Genomic DNA, 18,216 nt, shown 5'->3' on the forward strand with positions numbered 1-18,216 from the left:
CAGTGCCCCGATAACCTAAATCAACATGGCCACCCCTTGATCAGCATCCCCTTCCTCCTGGGCCAAAAGAGGAAATGGTGTTATTAAATTCCAAAATGGCAGGAGTCCCCTGTTTTCAAAGTGCTAGCCATTCATTCCTCCACACTAGCTGTAAGGAAAAACACAGAAAAATCTTGTCATCTGTGAGACTTCCTAGCTTGTTCCCATAGTGATATGGGAACTTTTTCCTTCTCCATTCTATCCCATCAGAAACCCCAAAACTAAGATAGACAGGGAACTAGTACATGACACTGGCTGACCCATGATGTGTGAGGGGGAAATAGCAGAAACCATTTAGGAAGCCAAGATGAAGGGGCTGCAGAGAGGGACGTGCCAAAGAAACTGGCAGCTGGTCGGGGGGGGAGAGACATTTACTGGACCAGCTACTGAATTCCAGGATTCACTGTAAAGGAAAGAGCAGGATCCCTTGTTCAAAATTAATGGAAACTTCAGGACAGTGATGGCCAGAGTAAACTTATCTTCTTGGCATAGCAAAGAAGCAACAAGTGAACATGGAGTTTCATTTCTTTTCCAATTAAATACCTTATGTGTAGGAATGGCACTTCCTGGGTGAGCTATACCCCAGGAAACTTTTCCCTTTACAAACTTTTTTGGCTCAGAGTGAGAGACAGACTTTTAACTTCATATAAAAACTTTTAATTTCCAGATGACTCAAAGGAGAACATGAGTGTCAAGGTCAGAAATATTTTTTTAGAAATAATTTTTCTAATATTTTCCAAGACAGAAAACAAAGTCAAGACAGGGTGGGGAGTGTCTGGTTACCTTTTGCACTGGAGCCAAGGCTGAGGGAAGCCCCACGGCTTGGGGTGAACTGGGTGATGGGTGTCTCCATGAAGGCAGAGCTCAGCCTGGCAGAAAGAACCAGAAAGAAGGTAGCACCACTTTCAATCATCAAGCCAAATACAGGGTTGGGGGCTAGAGGGACCGTATCTAATCTTAACTGGAAATGAAAAGGCTTTCTTTACATCAAATTGCTTATGAATGATATATGTTTACCAAGTGATAAGCGCATTGCATTTATACACTGGATGCGAACATAAAAGAAATTGATCGTTTATTTGAACTCAAGTCATAAACTGAGAGGCAGAGCTATAGAAATACTGTGCTATATGAAAACAAGAGACAGAAAGTACTTGAAGAAATAATTATTACAAACTTTCTAAGCGGGCATGAAGAACCTTTTTGTAGTGATGCAAATATTCTGTATTTGAGTTCCATGTGTATAAACATTGGTGAAAACTCTTCTTATTGTACAATAAAAATGAGAGCATTTATTTGTTCATAAATTGCATCTCCATAAAAATGTTATTAAAAATAAAGATGAAATAAAATTTAAATCTATAAAAAAAGAAATACTGTGCTGTGATTAGTTAGAAGCAACCAAGCCATCTCTCTATTGGATGAGGGTGTTTATGTTGTAAAGCATTTTAATTAGAAGGGCCAATCAGGTTAAAATATATCCCCAACTTATTTTCTAAAATAATAATTTATATCTGCCCAATGCTGGAGGATCATGCCTGTAATCCTACCTACTCAGGAGGCTCAGAACTGAGGATCACAGTTTGAAACCAGTTCAGGTAGGAAAGTCCATGACTCTTCTCTACAATTAAGCACCAAAAAGCTAGTAGTAAACCTATAGTTCAAATGGTATAGCACCAGCCTTGAGTGGAAAAGCTAAGAGACAGTGACCTGATCTTGAGTTCAAGCCCCAGTAATAATAATAATAATAATAATAATAATAAATTGTAATAGCAATAATGTATATTATATATAAATAAAGAGAAAAATGTTTAAAGCAATTGAGACAAATGTAAACAGCTGGTGAATTTTGGTAAAGAGTACTCTCAGGAGGTCTTTGTTCTAATCTCACATTTATCCATTTGAAACTCTACCAAAATTAGAAATTATAAAGCTGAGCACCAATGGTTCATACCTGTAATTCTAGCTACTCAGGAGACTGAGATCTGAGAATCCAAGTTTGAAGCCAGCCTAAGACAAATCTGAGGTCTTTATCTCCCATTAACCAGCAAAAAAAACAAAAAACAAAAACAAATGGAGAGGTGGTTCGAGTGATAGCATGCTAGCCTTGAACGAAAAAGCTAAGTGAGATCATGAGGCCATGAGTTTAAGTCCCAGTAACAACACAAAAGGGAAAAGAAATTACAAGTTGTAAGCTGGTACTCAAAGGATTAGTTAACTTCTGTGGTGCCCTGTGCCCAGGGCATCACATAAAATAATCATATAAAATATTCCCAGTGACATAACGATAACACCAAATTATCCAAGACACAATGACTATGACTACCAGGAGAAAGAAGAAACATTGCATTTCCTGCTAAGCGCTTGAGCACTGGCAACCAACATGCTCAGCACACAGGGCAGAAACACCCTTGTGAGGTAGGGGGAGGGAGGACTCTCTTTTAACTCTCTCTAAACCCAGAAAATCAGGAAGATCAAGTTAAAAGAATCACAACTCCATACCTAATCTGTTTTCTGAACATTATCTCTAAATACAACATATCAACATAGGCATAGATGGAGAAAGAGAGTGAGAGCACAAATTTCCCAGGAGTCCTAAAGTAAATGGGTTCTCTCATGAAGATAGCAGATACCATGTTGACAGACACATTATTGACCCAAAAGATGGCTGCTTTGGGTCACCCAATCATCTTTTGATGGTTGCATCCATGACCCTAAGCAATACTCAGCAAGTGCCAGGGTGCTGGGTAGCTCATTCCACCTCCTCCTCATCCCTCCTGCGGGACGGTTTATGTCCCCAGATTCCAGGGACACAAAGCCGCCTCCTCACCCAGGTCACTTCTGATCACTCTACTTAGAAGTTCCAGTACATCCGTACTCACTTCTCTCCTCTCTGACAAACTTTCCTCCACAGCAAGACGTTAGCCAAGTTGTCTTTCTCTCCCACTAGCATTCAAGCTCCCTGACAATGAGGGGAAAACCTGTTTCCTTTCCTGCTACATTCCCACAGCCTACCACTATACCTGATACATACACCAGAGGCAATCAACAAGGCTTTGTGGAATGAGTAAGTGGTCAGGATGAGCGGGCAGGTGCGCAGATGCAGGAACACACCTGTTGCCTTCGATCTCCAGGATCCGATGATAGCGATCCAGCTCGTTTCTCAGAGTCTGCTGGGCCACAGCCAGCTGCCGGCAGTCATAGGAAGACTTCTCCAGCGTCCGCTCAGCCTCCTCCATCTCCTTCCTCAGGCCCTCGATCTGCTCATTGTAAAGCTGTATCTCGTCATCGTAACTTTCGTGGGCACTTTTGATAGCTTGTTCCAGGGTCATTGTCTGTGGGCAAAGATCTGCTGTCAGGAAATCCATACCTCTCTATCCCTAAGAGATAAGTTTGGTCAGGAGAACCAGATCTCTAGGTCGGAAATTCTACTGGCTTTGCTTGTTTCTCTCGTGATTACAGATCAGCAATGGCTCATACTGTACCTTCATGCATGTTTAACATCTGCAATTATGACTATACTCTCAGGGGCTGCTAGCATGGCTCAAGTGGTAGAGTGCCTCCCTAGCAAGAGTGAGGGTCCATGTTCAAAACTCCAGTATTACAAAATATATATATGTGTGTGTCTATAATAGTATATATTATATGCCATATAATGTATACTATAATGTATATTGTATGTATAGTATAGTACATAATAGATGTAATATAAATAATATTTGTACATATGTGTATATAATCGTATATTATATGTCATATAATGTAAAATATATGTAATATAGTATACTGTATATGTAAAATAATATATACAGACACATATTTTATAATTTTTCTTTTTTGGTCAGTCATGGGGCTTGAACTCTGGGCCTGGGCACTGTCCCTCAGCTCTTCAGCTCAAGGCGAGCGCTCTACCACTTGAGCTACAGCGCCACTTCCGGTTTTCTGGTGGTTTATTGGAGATAGGAGTCTCACGGTCTCTCCTGCCGGGGCTGGCTTTAAACCGCGATCCTCAGATCTCAGCCTCCTGAGTAGCTAGGATTACAGGCGTGAGCCACCAGCGCCCGGCACATATTTTATAATTTTACTCTCAAATAAGATTTTGACAGAAATTCTTGGCAGAATGGAACACACAAAACCACTACTTCTGGGCTGGGAAGGTAGCTCAGTGGTAGATTTGCTTTCCTCACATGCAGGAGGCCCTGGGTTCGATTCCTCAGCACCACATAAGCAGAAAAAGCCAGAAGTGGTGCTCTGGCTCAAATGGTAGAGCGCTAACCTTGAGCTGAAGAGCTGAGGGACAGAGCCCAGGCCCAGAGTTCAGGCCCCACGACCGGCCTAAAACAAAACAAAACATTACTTCTATATCAAGCAGCTCTTCTCAAATTGCTCTGGGCATTAGAACCACCCAGGAATGGTAAGATTCAGCTTTCTGTGGGGTACGTGTGGGCTAGAGCAGCAGACCTGTATTTGTAACCAGCTCCCAAGCCAGTGGGATGCTGCAGCTACACCAATGTCTGCATCTGATTTCATGTATGTGCACTGCAAATTACTTCCTGCACCCTGACCTCAGCGTGCATGGAAGACATCCTGTGATGTCCTATGGTCACAGGATTTTTCCCTTACACTGGCAGATCTGGCCTCAGGATAGAAAAGTCTCCTTAAGTGATAACATATGCAGGAAAATACCTTTTACATCTGGAAGGAGATAGGGAGGAAGAAAGGCACATATACTAAACATTTGGGGAAGATGTCTGTCCATCCTGTGTCATTCAGTCTATCCCTCCACAAGAGGATCCTGCCAGCAATGTGGCCTTCTCCTCTGCCCAGAGCTTGGAATGAGGGGTGGACTCGACCACTCAGGTGGGACTTCGGGAAGGGATCTCAGGGGTAGCAGTGAGCTGGTGGAACACATGGATGGAGAGCTGAGGCTGCCACTCTGCACTAGTGATCTTTCATTATGGGCATGGAGAAGCTGAGAAGCCACTCCTTGTAAGAGAAGAGACACACAGAGATGAGGGATCCTGTGGTAGAAGAAAGAAGAGGAGGGGAGGGAGATGGATGAGCAGCTGCCTCGGGTCCTTGTTCCTGGCTCCTGGTTAGTGTTACACACCCGCTCTCAAATATCAGTCACTGCCTTTTACATCCACTCCTCGGGGGAAGGGGCAGGGAGGGGGGGTGCCCTCCCAGTGGAAAACCTGGCGAGACACCACTTTACAAAAGCAATCAAAATTAATGTCATCGATAGGGAGGAGATGTATTGACATACAAAGGTCACCAGGTCACTTCCCAGGAATTCTTGCCAAAAATACCAACCTCAGTTAATCCTTAGAATACATCAGGCTAACCCAGATGGAGGGCTGTTCCACAAAAGAACTGGCCTGGGCTCTTCAAATCATCAAAATTGGGAAGACAAACAGACTTTCTTCCCAGAAGGGGACTAGGAAAAGGACCTGGGGCCAGAATATAGCACTGAATATTGATGACATTCTAACACAGTCCATTTATAATGCAGTATCACTGTTAATCTCCTGGCTTCCCTTATTATCCTTTGCTTATAAGTTATGAACACTTGGAGAGGCCGGTCAAAGATTATATGGTAAACCTTAATGCTATTTCTGCAACTTTTCACATGATTTCAAATTTTAAAAAAGCATCCTTTCTGTTTAGGCCAGTTTGATCAGGCTTTTGTTCCCCTAAAATGATTTTTTGGGGGTCTGGTCGTGGGGCCTGAACTCTGGGCCTGGGCTCAAGGCTAGTGCTCTACCACTTGAGCCACACAGCCACTTCCGGCTTTTTTCTTTTTTCTTATGTGGTGCTGAGGAATCGAACCCAGGGCCTCAGGCAGGCAAGGCAAGCGCTCTACCACTGAGCAGTCTTATAACAGTTATTTAAACTATTCATCAGAATGAAGAATATCCAAAATAATGAAGAGCCCCATTCTCATAAGCTCAAACTTGGCGAGAGATGCCCCTGGCCAGAACAACCTTGGCACTGCATGGGACACAGGTTCACTAGCCTGGCTATTGGAGAATGAGACCCAGTGCTCACAGTCCAGGGCAGGAGATGGTCCTGTCACACACACACACACACACACACACACACACACACACACACACACACACACACACACACCTGGAACAATTCACATATATGATGAGGGCTTCCAGGAAGATGTAGGGCCACTCCTTGGTCCTGAGAAAAGAAAGGGGTTTCCAGGAAGAAGAGAAATAATATATCAAAGGTCAGGTGCCAGAAACCACAGAAGTGGTCAGGAGAAGAGTAGAGGATGGCCAAGGTCACCTTAAGAGGAGAAGCGAAGATGACCCTGGAAAGAGAGGCAGGAAGAGGATGTGGGCCTTGTGGCAACTTGAACTTGATATTCTACGAAGATAACTGCTGTGATCATGCTGAGACCAGCTGGCTTATCTGTGTCACTCCACTGAGCTGTGAACAGTGAGGCCAGCAATGCAGGCAGGAGTCTGACTGTGAGCCCCCTCTGGAGCAGTGAGCTCCTGTGTGGGTCCTCTGAGTGCTCCAGATGCCTTAGGATACGAGATCTTTTTTCAAAAGAAGTAAATTAGTATCCTTCACTGGCTTATCAAACTCACCACTAGATGGCGCAAAGGGTCTGTAATGAGAAAGGAAGCCTGTGAGGTTCCAAGTTGGCAGTTGAGCTTTTTTTTAACTTTCCTGTCACAGACATTCAATGCATTTCCTGTCCTTTCTCTTCAGCCTGTAAGAAATGCCATCTCCAGGGGTCTTATGGTTCTATGTTTAGCTTACTTGAAGAAAAAGCCCCCAGTTCTATCTCAGGCTCTGATCCTTCTAGCCTAAATTAGACTGAGCTAACCTTGAGCCGGTGGAATAAGAAGTTTGTGGGCTTATCATAACAGGGACTGCCCTGCTAGAGTTAATGACTCAGTTGGTCTGGGATGTGCCAGTGAATTTGCTTTATTTTTTAACCGTTCTAGGGATTAAACCCAGGGCCTCACACATGCAAGGCAAGCACCCTACCTTTTAACACCCCATTCTACATATTTGCACTCCTAACAAGTTCCCAGCCTTCCTGCCACTGACTTCAAAGGCACAGAGACCTTGAGCTAAAGGATCTAGTGGCCTCTGTGAGCACTCCAGGCCAAGAGCCAACAAAAAGGCAGCGTCCTAGGTGCACACTGAGTGGAATTCTGTCAGCAACAATTTGAATGAAACTGGGTGCAAATTCTCCCCCAAAATCCTCCAGACACTGGCCCAGGCCAACCCATACTTTTTTGTTATTTTTATTTTATTTTATTTTCCAGTCATGGGGCCAGAACTCTGGACACTGCTCCCTCAGCTCTTCAGCTCAAGGCTAGTGCTCTACCACTTGAGCCACAGTGCCACTTCCAGCTTTTTCTCCCTACGTGGTGCTGAGGAATCAAACCCAGGGCCTCAGGCATGCAAGGCAAGCGCTCTACCACTGAGCCGCCTTCCCAGCCCCTCAACCCATACTTTTATTTCAGCCTCAGGAGACCCAGAGCAGAGAAACCAACTGAACCTACACAGATGCCTGCCTTACAGGGTAACAAGAGAATAAATGGGTGCCATGTCTTTGTAAGTCCCTAGGTAATTGGTGAAGGCAGCAAACTGTGTTCATTAGAACCACCACTGCATTTTGTTATTGAATCCAGATCCAAAGCCTCAACCAGCTGGAATATTTCTTAATAGCATCTGCACTGCGCACACACAGGCTTCTTTCTCTGAACAACACAAGATAACACGTAGTTACTTGGCATTTATGTACACCTAGATGACTTAGGTATGCACTTCCATATACTTAGAGAATGATGGACAGCCTGTGAGAGGATCACATAGGTTTCATGCAGGTTGTGCACAAATGCTCTGTGTGCTGCAGAAGGGATGGGAACACCTATGGTTTAGTATCTATGTGGTTCTGAAAATCATAGCCCATGGATACTTGAAGGCTCACTATCTAAACATATTCACAGCATCCCAGCCTTTCAACAGATCAGCTCAGGATTTTTCCAGTTTACTATGGTGTGAAAGCAATGCTCTGTAGAAACCATGGTTCTCATTTTGCATTTTGCTCTTTTCCAAGAGGAGCTCTGAGTCAGTCTGGAAACCATGAGGGGAAAGGACCAGCATTCTACAACCTTCTGTGTTGCTGAGTTAGGATGTACAAAGTGAGCTGTACTTCAACTACAGTGGGTATGTCCAGATGTGACCCCATTATAAGTCCAGTATTGTCTGTATAACTTTGTATGTGAAATGATTTGATAATGTTTTGATAATGGTTTCAGTATCATTGATTTGCTTTTCATAACTGTCTTAACTGGGTGTGGTGGTTCATGCCTGCGATACTAGCTACTCAGGAGTCTGAGGTTAGAAGAATCAAGGTTCCAGGATGGTCGAGAAACAAAAAGCTTAAAAAAAAAACCATCTCAATCGATCACGCACCTATCATCTCAGGTATGCGGGATGGCATGATGGGTGGAGTAGCTCAAATGGTGGAGTGCTTACCTAGCAAGCATGAGGTTGAGTTCAATTGCCAAAAGATTAATATTTTGTGCCTTTAACCACATTTTCTGAAAAGAAATCCACAAGCATTACCAGACTACCAGAGGCTATGGGGAATGAGGGAGAGGCAGCCTGGATGGAAAGGTGGAACTCCTGCTTCAGAGACATCAGAATCAACAAATCTCTGCAGCAACTGGGGGTGGAAACAGGTGGTAACAGACAGTTTATTTCCCAGTCTCAGAAACCACACTAATCCTTTTTTTTCCTATTCGCCAAATGCATACAGGTACAGAAAGAAAAAGGGATTTTTTTGTCATCCTTAGAATCTAGAGCAATGGTTTTCAATTTGTTGCCACAGCCACAGGAAATGACATATTTCCTACTAAAAGCCACAAGTGTCATAGAAATGTGCATGCCTCTGAACAATTATTTATGAATTTAGATATATGAATAATACTTATTTGAATATCTATACCTTTAAAATAAAAGTTTAACAAGACAAACCCTACCTTTTCACTTGCTATGCACTCTGTTATTTCGCATTGTATATTGTATAGTTTAGGGCTGTTGGTTTCTACTAATTTTTTTTGCCCTTGCCAGGATGTCAACTCAAGACCTCACATTTGCACATCCTTTGCTTGCTCAGTGGATGTTCTTATCACTTGAATCACACCCCCAGCCCTGCTTTTTGCTGGTTATTTTGGAGATGGGATCTCATAGATGTTTCTGCCTAGGCTGGCTTCAAAGCATGATTCTCTAGATCTCTGCCTCCGAGGTGGCTAGGATTACAGGTGTGAGCCACCAGCTCTTGGCACTACTTTTTCTTATACAAGCCAATTCTATGAATTTCATTTTATATCCAATGAGTTAATGAGATAAAAACTGGTGTCTAGAATCATGGCTGGCTCTGAGCCTACTTGTTCAACAATACACAGAACATAGACATGCACACAGGCCTAAATATATGAACCACATAATACCTCACAGATACAGCCCACCTACATATTCATACCACATGCATATACACACAGCACATGCATACACACCACACATACACATGCCACACATAAACACACATCCCATATATGTGTGTGTATCTATATACATATAGATAGATATAGATATAGATATACACACACACACATATATCCTCTCTCCCTAGGCTCTCCCTTTTTCTCCTTTCTCTTTCTCTCCTCTGTATTTCTTTCTCTCCTTCCTTCTGTATGTTCAGGTCCTTAGATGAGGCCACAGTCAGCAAGATGGAGATGTGCTCCTGAAGCCATGGCTTGTCTCCAGAGAAGGATGAGTTCTAAGGGTATCTCTCTCCCACCATGATCCTCAGCTCAGATGACAGTCATGGTCCCTGAGTAGCTTTGGAACTCTGAGAGCCGCACGAGGGGGTAGGACTCCAAAGTCCCCAAATGAGATCCTGATGTGGAGGGCACTGAATGTCTATAAAATGCATCATGTGTAGCCAAGGCTTTAGATGAACATATGACAACCAGATGTTCCAGGCTCACTAGAATCAGACCTTCAGAGTGTTGTTGTTGTCGTTGTTGTTGCTTTTCCTCCTTATCCTTTATATGTTCCCGCCTGACTTGGGAAATGTGATTCCACAACCTTACAGGAAGGGGCAGTAGCTGAGCAACACATCTCATCACATGGTCAGGGGGGTGGTGATAAAGACAAAATTAAAGAATTTAAGGGATGAGCAAGAAGCCTTTTAGCCTGGAATACAGAGCAGCCACCGAAACAGACTGAGCTTTCAAATGGAGCTCCAATTGAAAGGGGAGTGGGAAGAGGCAGGATAGAAACATGACGTTTACTCTAACAAATGTCCCACTAGAGGCAAATACTGCGACAATCACTCTTTCCAGGTTGATAATCAAATGTCAAAGCACAAATTTCATCATGAGAGAGGAAAAGCAGGAAGCACAGATTTGAGAAAGTGTAGGATAAAAATCCAATATGTAGCCAGAATCCAGTGGCTACACCTGTAATCCTAGCTATTCAAGAGGCTGAGATTTAAGGATTGTGGTTCAAAGCCAGCCCAAGCAGAAAAGCCCATGAGACTCTCATCTCCCATTAGCTACCAAAAAAGGCCAGAAATGGAGCTCAAGTGGTGGCATACCAACCTTGAGCACAAACGCTCAAGGCTAATAATGCCCAAGCCCAGAGTTCAAGCCCCAGGAGTGGCACCAAAAACAGAAAAATCCAATATGTGTCTACTTATTCTTAGCAAGTTTGACCTGAGTAAATAAATCCAAGATGAAGCTGAGATAGTTCGCCCTTGATGGGAGAAGAGCATAACCCAAAAGGACCATGAGGGGAATGGCTGGGGGACCAGTATCACATGACCCCCATAGGCCCAGGCCTCTTCCAGGCTGGATGTTGGGAGTTCTGAATCTGGGAAGCCTCAGTCCAAGTCAAAACAAGGCACATGGCTCAAGGGGTAGAGCGCTAGCCTTGAGCTGAAGAGCTGAGGGACAGCGCCCAGGCCCAGAGTTCAGGTCCCACAACCGGACCCAAAACAAGGCACATGGTCACCTGCTCATAGCACTATGGCCGGGCCAGGCACACAGGTATGCTTGGTTGTGGCAATTCACAGAGCTGGATCCCTGTGCATGCATAGGACATAGATGTGGTGGGAATGGTCACTGGCACATTGCAGACGCAGGGGTGTGTTGGTTACCTGGGCCTGTAGCTCAGCTCTCTGCACCTGCAGGTGATGTAACACCTCCTGGCTCTCCTCCAGCTGACTCTGTAGGGCAGCCACTTCCCGTTCTGTCAGGAGCTTCTCCTGCATGAAGAAAACCAGACTCAGACTCACACACAGAAGGAAAGACAAAAGGAAAAGGAGAAAGCACAGTGTGGGATGTGATGGGCTGAATGTGTGTAAGACACCCCCAAATTCATGTCTGAAAACCTTCATCTCCAAGGTGGTGGTATAAAGAGGTGGAATCTTTGAGATGTGATTAGGGTCACGCAGGTGGGAGCCCATGTTAGGAATCAGTGCCCTGTGAGAAGAGGAGCAGACTGAGTACTGACTCAATCTCTCCACCACATCAGCACACAGCAAGAAGGTGACCTTTGCCAGCCTGGAAGAGAGCCCTCAGCAGATCCTGACCTTGCTGGCCCCTTGACATTGAACTCCTAGCTTCCAGAACTGTGAGAAATAATGACCAGTCTATGGAATCCCATTCTCCCAGCCTGTGCAAGCTCAGACAGGCCCGTAACAGCCACTGTTTGTATCTTTGGTTTTGTCTTCTAAAAGCACAAAAGACTATTAGGAGGCCTGAATGTAGACCTATTTGTGTCATCACAAATGTTAATAGGCATCTGACTTTCAAGACCTTATTTCTCCTTCTGTGAAAAGAAAGACCTGGAATGCAGACACTCTGTGCCATCAGCTTGTGGCAATATGAAGCAGGAGCCATTGGATCTCAGAAGGTAAAAGAGAAATGGGGCCCAGGGGAGGCCTCCATATACCATCCTATGGATGTTTTATGGAATCGCCCAGAAAGAAATCCTCCTGCAACCAGCCCACACTCTGCCACACAGCTCCCTCTCTTTATTCACCTCTCTACTGTCTATGCAAAAATACTCATATTGATTCACAAGTGCCTGGCTCCTCAAAAGTGCTGCCTCCCATCACAAGCAACACAGCATCAAAGACGTGCTATATCTTTGCCCAGTCTATGCCCAGTGCCCTCTGTGTTCAGTCCCACCTGTGAAGTCAGCCTCCTGCTCACAAATGCCTCACAAAGAGGCCTTCTGGAGTGTCCCCCCAAAGTCCCATGGGTTAAACACTTGGTTGCCAGCATGTGGGGTCATTGGGAGGTGGTGGAACCTTTAGGAGGTGGAGCCTAGTGGGAGGAAGTTAGGTCATATGTGTGCCCTTGAAGGCGATAATGGGACTCTGACCTCTCTTTTTTTTTCTCTCTCTGTTCAATCTGCTTCTCTGTCTGTCTTTGGCTTATTTGTTTCTTGGTGTCTAATTCCCCATCTCCCTGCCTCAATGATGTAGACAAGAATGCATGCAGCTAGTCACAGCAAAAGGGAATTGATGCTGGGTACCAGCCTATAATCCTAGCTACTCAGGAGGCTAACATCTGAGGATCATGGTTCAAAGCCAGCTGGGCAAGAAAGTCCATGAGACTCTTATCTCGAATTCACCACCAGAAATCCACTGGCACTGTGGCTCAAAGTAGTAGAGCACTAGCCTTGAGCTGAAGAGTTCAAGGACAGCACCCAGGCCCAGAGTTCAAACTCCGTGACTAACCCAAAAAAAAGGCAGGGTAGCTTAATTGAACCATGGTGTTAGAGGTAAGGACATTGAGAGGTATAAAGATTAGAGACAGTTACTAGGGTGGAGCTCCATGATTAAATCCTGATGACTATAAGAAAAATCAAACATTCTCTCTCTCTCTCTCTCTCTCTCTCTCTCTCTCTCTCTCTCTAACACACACACAGTCCCTGTCTCTCCAGCTCTCTGTGATATCCTATTCTATCTTGGGACTTGCCACCATCAGTTGCAACCCCTTGCCCTTAGAATCCAGAACCAAGAGTCAACATAATCTTATTTTCTTTGTGATCTGTTCTTTTTGTGGTATTGGTGTTATTCACAACAGAAAACTAAAACAGTACACCAATTTTGGAAAAACAGTTTGTCTATTTCCTGTGAAGTATGAAATTTCCTATGAAGAAAGAAAAAAATCTTAAGACAATGGTCAGAGACACGTTTAGGTCTCCTGTTGATTAAATATTGGCATGAACAAAGAACATGTGAACAAGGAACAGAGGAATGAACTTCACAGAAGTGGCTGTGGCTCTCCTCACAGTCAAACCCACTGCTAGTCCCTGCACCACTACCAAGGTCAACCAAGCCCATTTAAAAAAAGTTGAAAAGGGCCAGGCACTGATGGCTCAAGCCTATAATCCTAGGAGGTTAAGATCTAAGGATCATGATTCAAAACCAGCCCAAGCAGGAAAGCCTGTAAAGTTCTTATCTCCAAGTAACCACCAGAAAACTGGAAATGGCATTGTGGCTCAAAGTGGTAGAGTGCTAGCCTTGAGCAAAAGAGTTCAGGGACAGTGCCCCGGCCCTGAGTTCAAGCCCCAGGATCTTAAAAAATAAAATAAAATAAAAAATGAAGAAATGCTGCAGATGTGTTTCCCCCAGGACAGGCATGCTCTCCCTGCAGCTGGGGCTCCCGTGCTCACCTCCTTCATCCCAGCCGTAATGGTGGATGCTGGAGAAGCAGTCTGGGTGATCTGCTGCAGGATGCTGACATAGGTCTGAATTTCCAGAAGGTTCTGTTGGAGGAGGGAAAACATTTTCATTGTAAGCTGAGTTTTTCCCTTATCCTACAAGAATCCATGAATGGACCCATTTGCACATTCTCCTAGAGTCACGATCGAATAGGGAGTGAAAAGAGGAGGAGGACTGGCAGCACTGCCATTCCCTTTAGTCTTCACAAGAACACCAGGGCAGGTGCGTAAACCGAAGCCTGGATTCTTTTATCCCTTCCCATCAGTCACACTGGAACTTGGCAGAGGTGTGGGAGAAAACCAAAATGAAATCCTCCTGGAGAGCTCAAAAGACTCTCCCTGGCACCAGCATAGGATGGCATTTCAAAGGCAGAGAGGAGGAGAGCTTACTGAACAAATGACTTACTGAATATATGTCTTCCCAAGCAAAACTCTGAAATCTCCTAGAATGTAAGACCTTCTGAAAAACAGGGGTAACTAGCTGCAATCCTAATGGCTCACGCCTGTAATCCTAACTACTCACGAAGCTGATATCTGAGGATCAGGGCTCAAAGCCAGTGCAGGCAGAAAAGTCTGTAAGACTTTTATCTCCAATAAGCTACTTAGAAAAAGTCAGAAGTGGCACTATGGCTCAAGTGATAGAGTGCTAGTGTTGAGCACAAAAAGGCTCATGACAGTGACAGGCCCTGAGTTCAAGCTCCAGGACTGGAAAAAAAAAAAGTGTGCTAACCCTTTACCCACCCAAGCACTGGCCGCAGTAATAACTGCCCTCACCAGAGAATTTCCCTGGCCAGTTCATGGTCATTCCATCCAGGAAGCTAGAAGGGCTTCACCCTATCCCAACCCAGGCCAATGGCTTACCAACAGAGAAGTACAAAACAGCACCTCTCTTGTCTCCAAGAGGGAGACAACCCTGTGGTGTGATTCACACTCTCCACAGCAACTTGGAAGGCCAAGGCGAGGCTTCAGCTGAGACTCTCCCTTTTCCCATGCTTGGCTCCCTCCCTCTGCTAAACAGTTTCCCTTCCTCCCTTTATCCTCAGAGCTCTCCACACAAACAGCAATAGCATCAGGGTCACCACCTTGGCCTCTGAACATAAGGCCTTACCTGAGCATCGTGGAAGTTTCCCAGGACCCCTATCCTCCTCATGATTCTAAATGGCCTTAAGATTACTTTGAGCTACTTTGAAATTATCCTCCCCACTCCACCCCGCCCCTGCCCCGTCCCCCCTCTCACACACACACTGCATTGTTCCCAGGCTTCTAGAAGTAAACAGAAGCCAGAAGGAAGGTGCAAAGGTGGAACCAGGCATGTTGAAAGATGCCAATGGGAGAAGCATCCATTCTAGAGCCTGGATTGACCCTGTGCAAACACTTATGCACAGGTAGAACTAGAACAGGTTTACTGAGGCCTCCCCAGGTTCCAGGTTGGACCTACCCTGCCACATTGTTTTAGTTTAGGTTGTCCTAGCATCAGACCCTCAAGAGGAGCTAGGTGGGAATAGTTGATGTAAGAGATAAAGCTGGGAACTGTGAATCTGTGGAGTCCAGTCCAGCAGGCACAGGGAAGGGCAGGCAGCCCAAGGGGGTGTGCTATCCATCAGTCACCCTCCAGGCCCTGAGCTCCAGGCTCATGAGAATCTTTGGGAACCCAGAAGCCTCACACAGGCAAGAGGGAGCCAGAATATTGGTACACCACCTCTCATCAGCCCCTGGTTAGGTTCGCCAATATTTTCTTATAGAACAGAGCAGCCTTTGACTGCTAGGAGAAAGTTCCCAAGCTATGAGTGAGCAGATGGGACTCCAGAACTCACAAGAGAGAAAAGACCAGAGGGAGAGATCAGGGTCAGGCCACCTCAGGTCTCCTCCATTCACTAACCTACACGGCTGAAAAAGATAGCTGGCATTTGCAATTTCAAGGTGAAGAAGCAAACCAGAGTGGTCCGGCCACTAATGGATGGATACATAGTTCTAGACTTTGGTTTTTCTAGTACACTAAGCCCTCTACTCCCACCCCAAGTCAGGCCTGTGAGAAACAGGTGATGGTGAATAAAACTCAGGACATGTCATAGGAGAAGGAGCTCCTACATAAACATAAATGTGCTCCTCAAAGGATGTGCTCAAAGACTTAGCTGCCCATTTTTGGTCTAGAGGGAAATGTATCCCCAAAGGCTAGCCACTTCTGTAAAGCCTGTGTTCAGCTATGAATATCCCAAACTGAGTGTTTTTGGATGAAAGGACATCAGAAAGGCCAGGGTTACCTTTTTGTATCTGTCCTTGGCTGCGCTAATATCATCTTGCAGAAACTGGGCTTCGAGCTGAAGGCGCAGGTTGTGCAGTAGGGCTTCATCGGCTTCCTGAAACGAGAAAGTCCCACATCTTGCATCTCAGAGGCGACTTGGTGTGAAGTCAGCCAGATGTCTGCTTACACAGATCACTTGGGGCATACTTAAACACATATTTTTTGCTCTAGGAAGTAATCTGAGATTCTGCATTCTAGCAAAGCACTAGGTTGTCATTAGATCTGGTTGGGAATAGTTTTTATTAGTCCAGGTGCCAGTGGCTCATGCCTGTAATCCGAACTACTCAGGAGGCTGTGACCTGAGAATTATGGTTTGAGGCCAGCCCAGGCAGGAAAGTCTATGAGACTCTCATCCCCAAAAAACTATTCTGAAAAAGCCAGATATAGTAGAAGTTGAGTGGTAGAGCACTAGTCGTGAGCAGAAGAAGGTTAGGGACAATGTTCAAGCCCTGAGTTCAAGCCCCAGGACCAGCAAGAATAATTTTCATCAGAGGGTGACTTTGTACCGAAGGGAATCTGTGCCAATATCCGGAGACATTGTTGATTGTCATTGCTAGAAAGCTGGAATGTTTGTCCAAGAATCTGGTAGACAGAGGCAAGGGAAGTTGCTAAACATACAATACACAGGACAGGATGCCAGTCCAACATGAACACAAAGAACATTCTATCCTAAATTGTCTAAGTTGAGAAATCTTGATCTGGAAGGTTATGAGAAGGCAAGCATGGTGACACTTGCTTATAATCTTGAGACTCAAGAGACTGAAACAGGAGAATCATGAGTTTGAGACCAGCCTGGCAACCTAGCCCAGTCTTGGGTACATAATAAAACCCTCCCCTGCCTCTCTCTCATTAGCATATATCATATATACTCTATATATACCAAGTACCCTAAAATCTAAATGTCATCTGTATTTGCTGTCTTCACCTGGGATACTAAAGCTGGAGCTTCAATGAGCTGACAGATAAGGCTTACAATTTTGGAGACTTGTGTCAGAATAATGGCTCTGGATAGATCCCTTACTCTGGCTTTGAGGTAATTTGACAACCTGGGGCTGGGGACAAACTGTCACAGAGACATGACAAATATGAGGCAAAAGTGACAGAACATTGGGAAAAAAGAAGTCCTGAGCCAATTTCTTGGGATATTTTTCCACCTTCCCTTTGCCCCTTCTTTAGCCTGCTGAAGAGGAGGTAAGGTGGAGACTTCTCAAGCATCTCACTTTTTTGCCCAAAGTGAATCCACAATTGCTAAAGCCGAAGAACTAGAAATAGGTTTCAAGAACTCCTTCTGTTGTAACCTAGAGATCAAATATTTAGAAATAGAAGGAACTCTGGGGGTCATTGGTCCTCAAATCTTTTTATAATCCACGAGTATGATCCATTCCTCCACAGAAGCCAATATATAGGGATGTAGCCAGGCACTGGTGGCTCACACCCATAACCCTAGCTATTCAGGAGGCTGAGGTCTGCGAATCTCAGTTCAAAGCCAGCCTGGGCAAGAAAGGTCAGGAGACTATCTCCAATTACCTACCAAAAAGTCAGAAGTAGAGCTGTGGCTCAAGTGGTAGAGCAAAAAAGTTCAGAGATAGTGCCCTAAAGACTTCAGGAATAGTTCAATTTCTAGGACACACACACACACACACACACACACACACACACACACCTCTGGGTGCTGGTGGTGGCTCACATCTATAATCCTAGCAACCTCAGAGGCTGAGATCTGAGAATCACAGTTCAAGGACAGCCTAGACAGGAAAGTCTGTGAGACTCTTATCTCCAATTTACCACCAGAAAACCAGAAGTGGAACTGTGGATCAAAGTGTTAAAGGGTTAGCCTTGAGCAAAAGAGCTCAGGGACAGTATACAGGTTCCAAATTCAAGCCCCATAACCAACAACAACAACAACAAAAAAATCAAGGATGCTTTGTTGCTATCCCAGTGAGTGGCAGGGAGCTGCTCAAGACTGAAGCAAAGGACTTGTATATGCTAAGGATATGCTCTACCACTGGGCCATCAGTAGTAGATACCCTCAGCCAGATATCCTCTTCACACGGAGCAAAATGGGCCACAGGCAACCCATCTGTCCAACA

General features: G+C 44.9%; 1 protein-coding gene across 3 annotated transcripts in view; it reads right to left on the bottom strand.

Moving 5' to 3' along the window:
• Nucleotides 1–18,216, bottom strand: part of Bfsp1 (beaded filament structural protein 1) — a 57,115-nt gene that overhangs the window by 1,621 nt on the left and 37,278 nt on the right. For 2 of the 3 annotated variants that reach the window (XM_042666491.1, XM_042666489.1), the window contains exons 3-7: nt 16,086–16,181; nt 13,777–13,869; nt 11,246–11,353; nt 3,154–3,374; nt 823–908 (exon numbers count right to left, since the gene is read on the bottom strand). In XM_042666491.1, the coding sequence (XP_042522425.1) occupies nt 823–908; nt 3,154–3,374; nt 11,246–11,353; nt 13,777–13,869; nt 16,086–16,181 (604 nt within the window). The remainder of the gene's footprint in view (nt 1–822; nt 909–3,153; nt 3,375–11,245; nt 11,354–13,776; nt 13,870–16,085; nt 16,182–18,216) is intronic. The other variant, XM_042666490.1, reaches the window with a different exon arrangement.

Source organism: Dipodomys spectabilis, unplaced genomic scaffold (assembly GCF_019054845.1).
Source record: "Dipodomys spectabilis isolate Male_0828 unplaced genomic scaffold, ASM1905484v1 ptg000365l, whole genome shotgun sequence".
In the NCBI taxonomy this organism is placed as follows: domain Eukaryota; kingdom Metazoa; phylum Chordata; class Mammalia; order Rodentia; family Heteromyidae; genus Dipodomys; species Dipodomys spectabilis.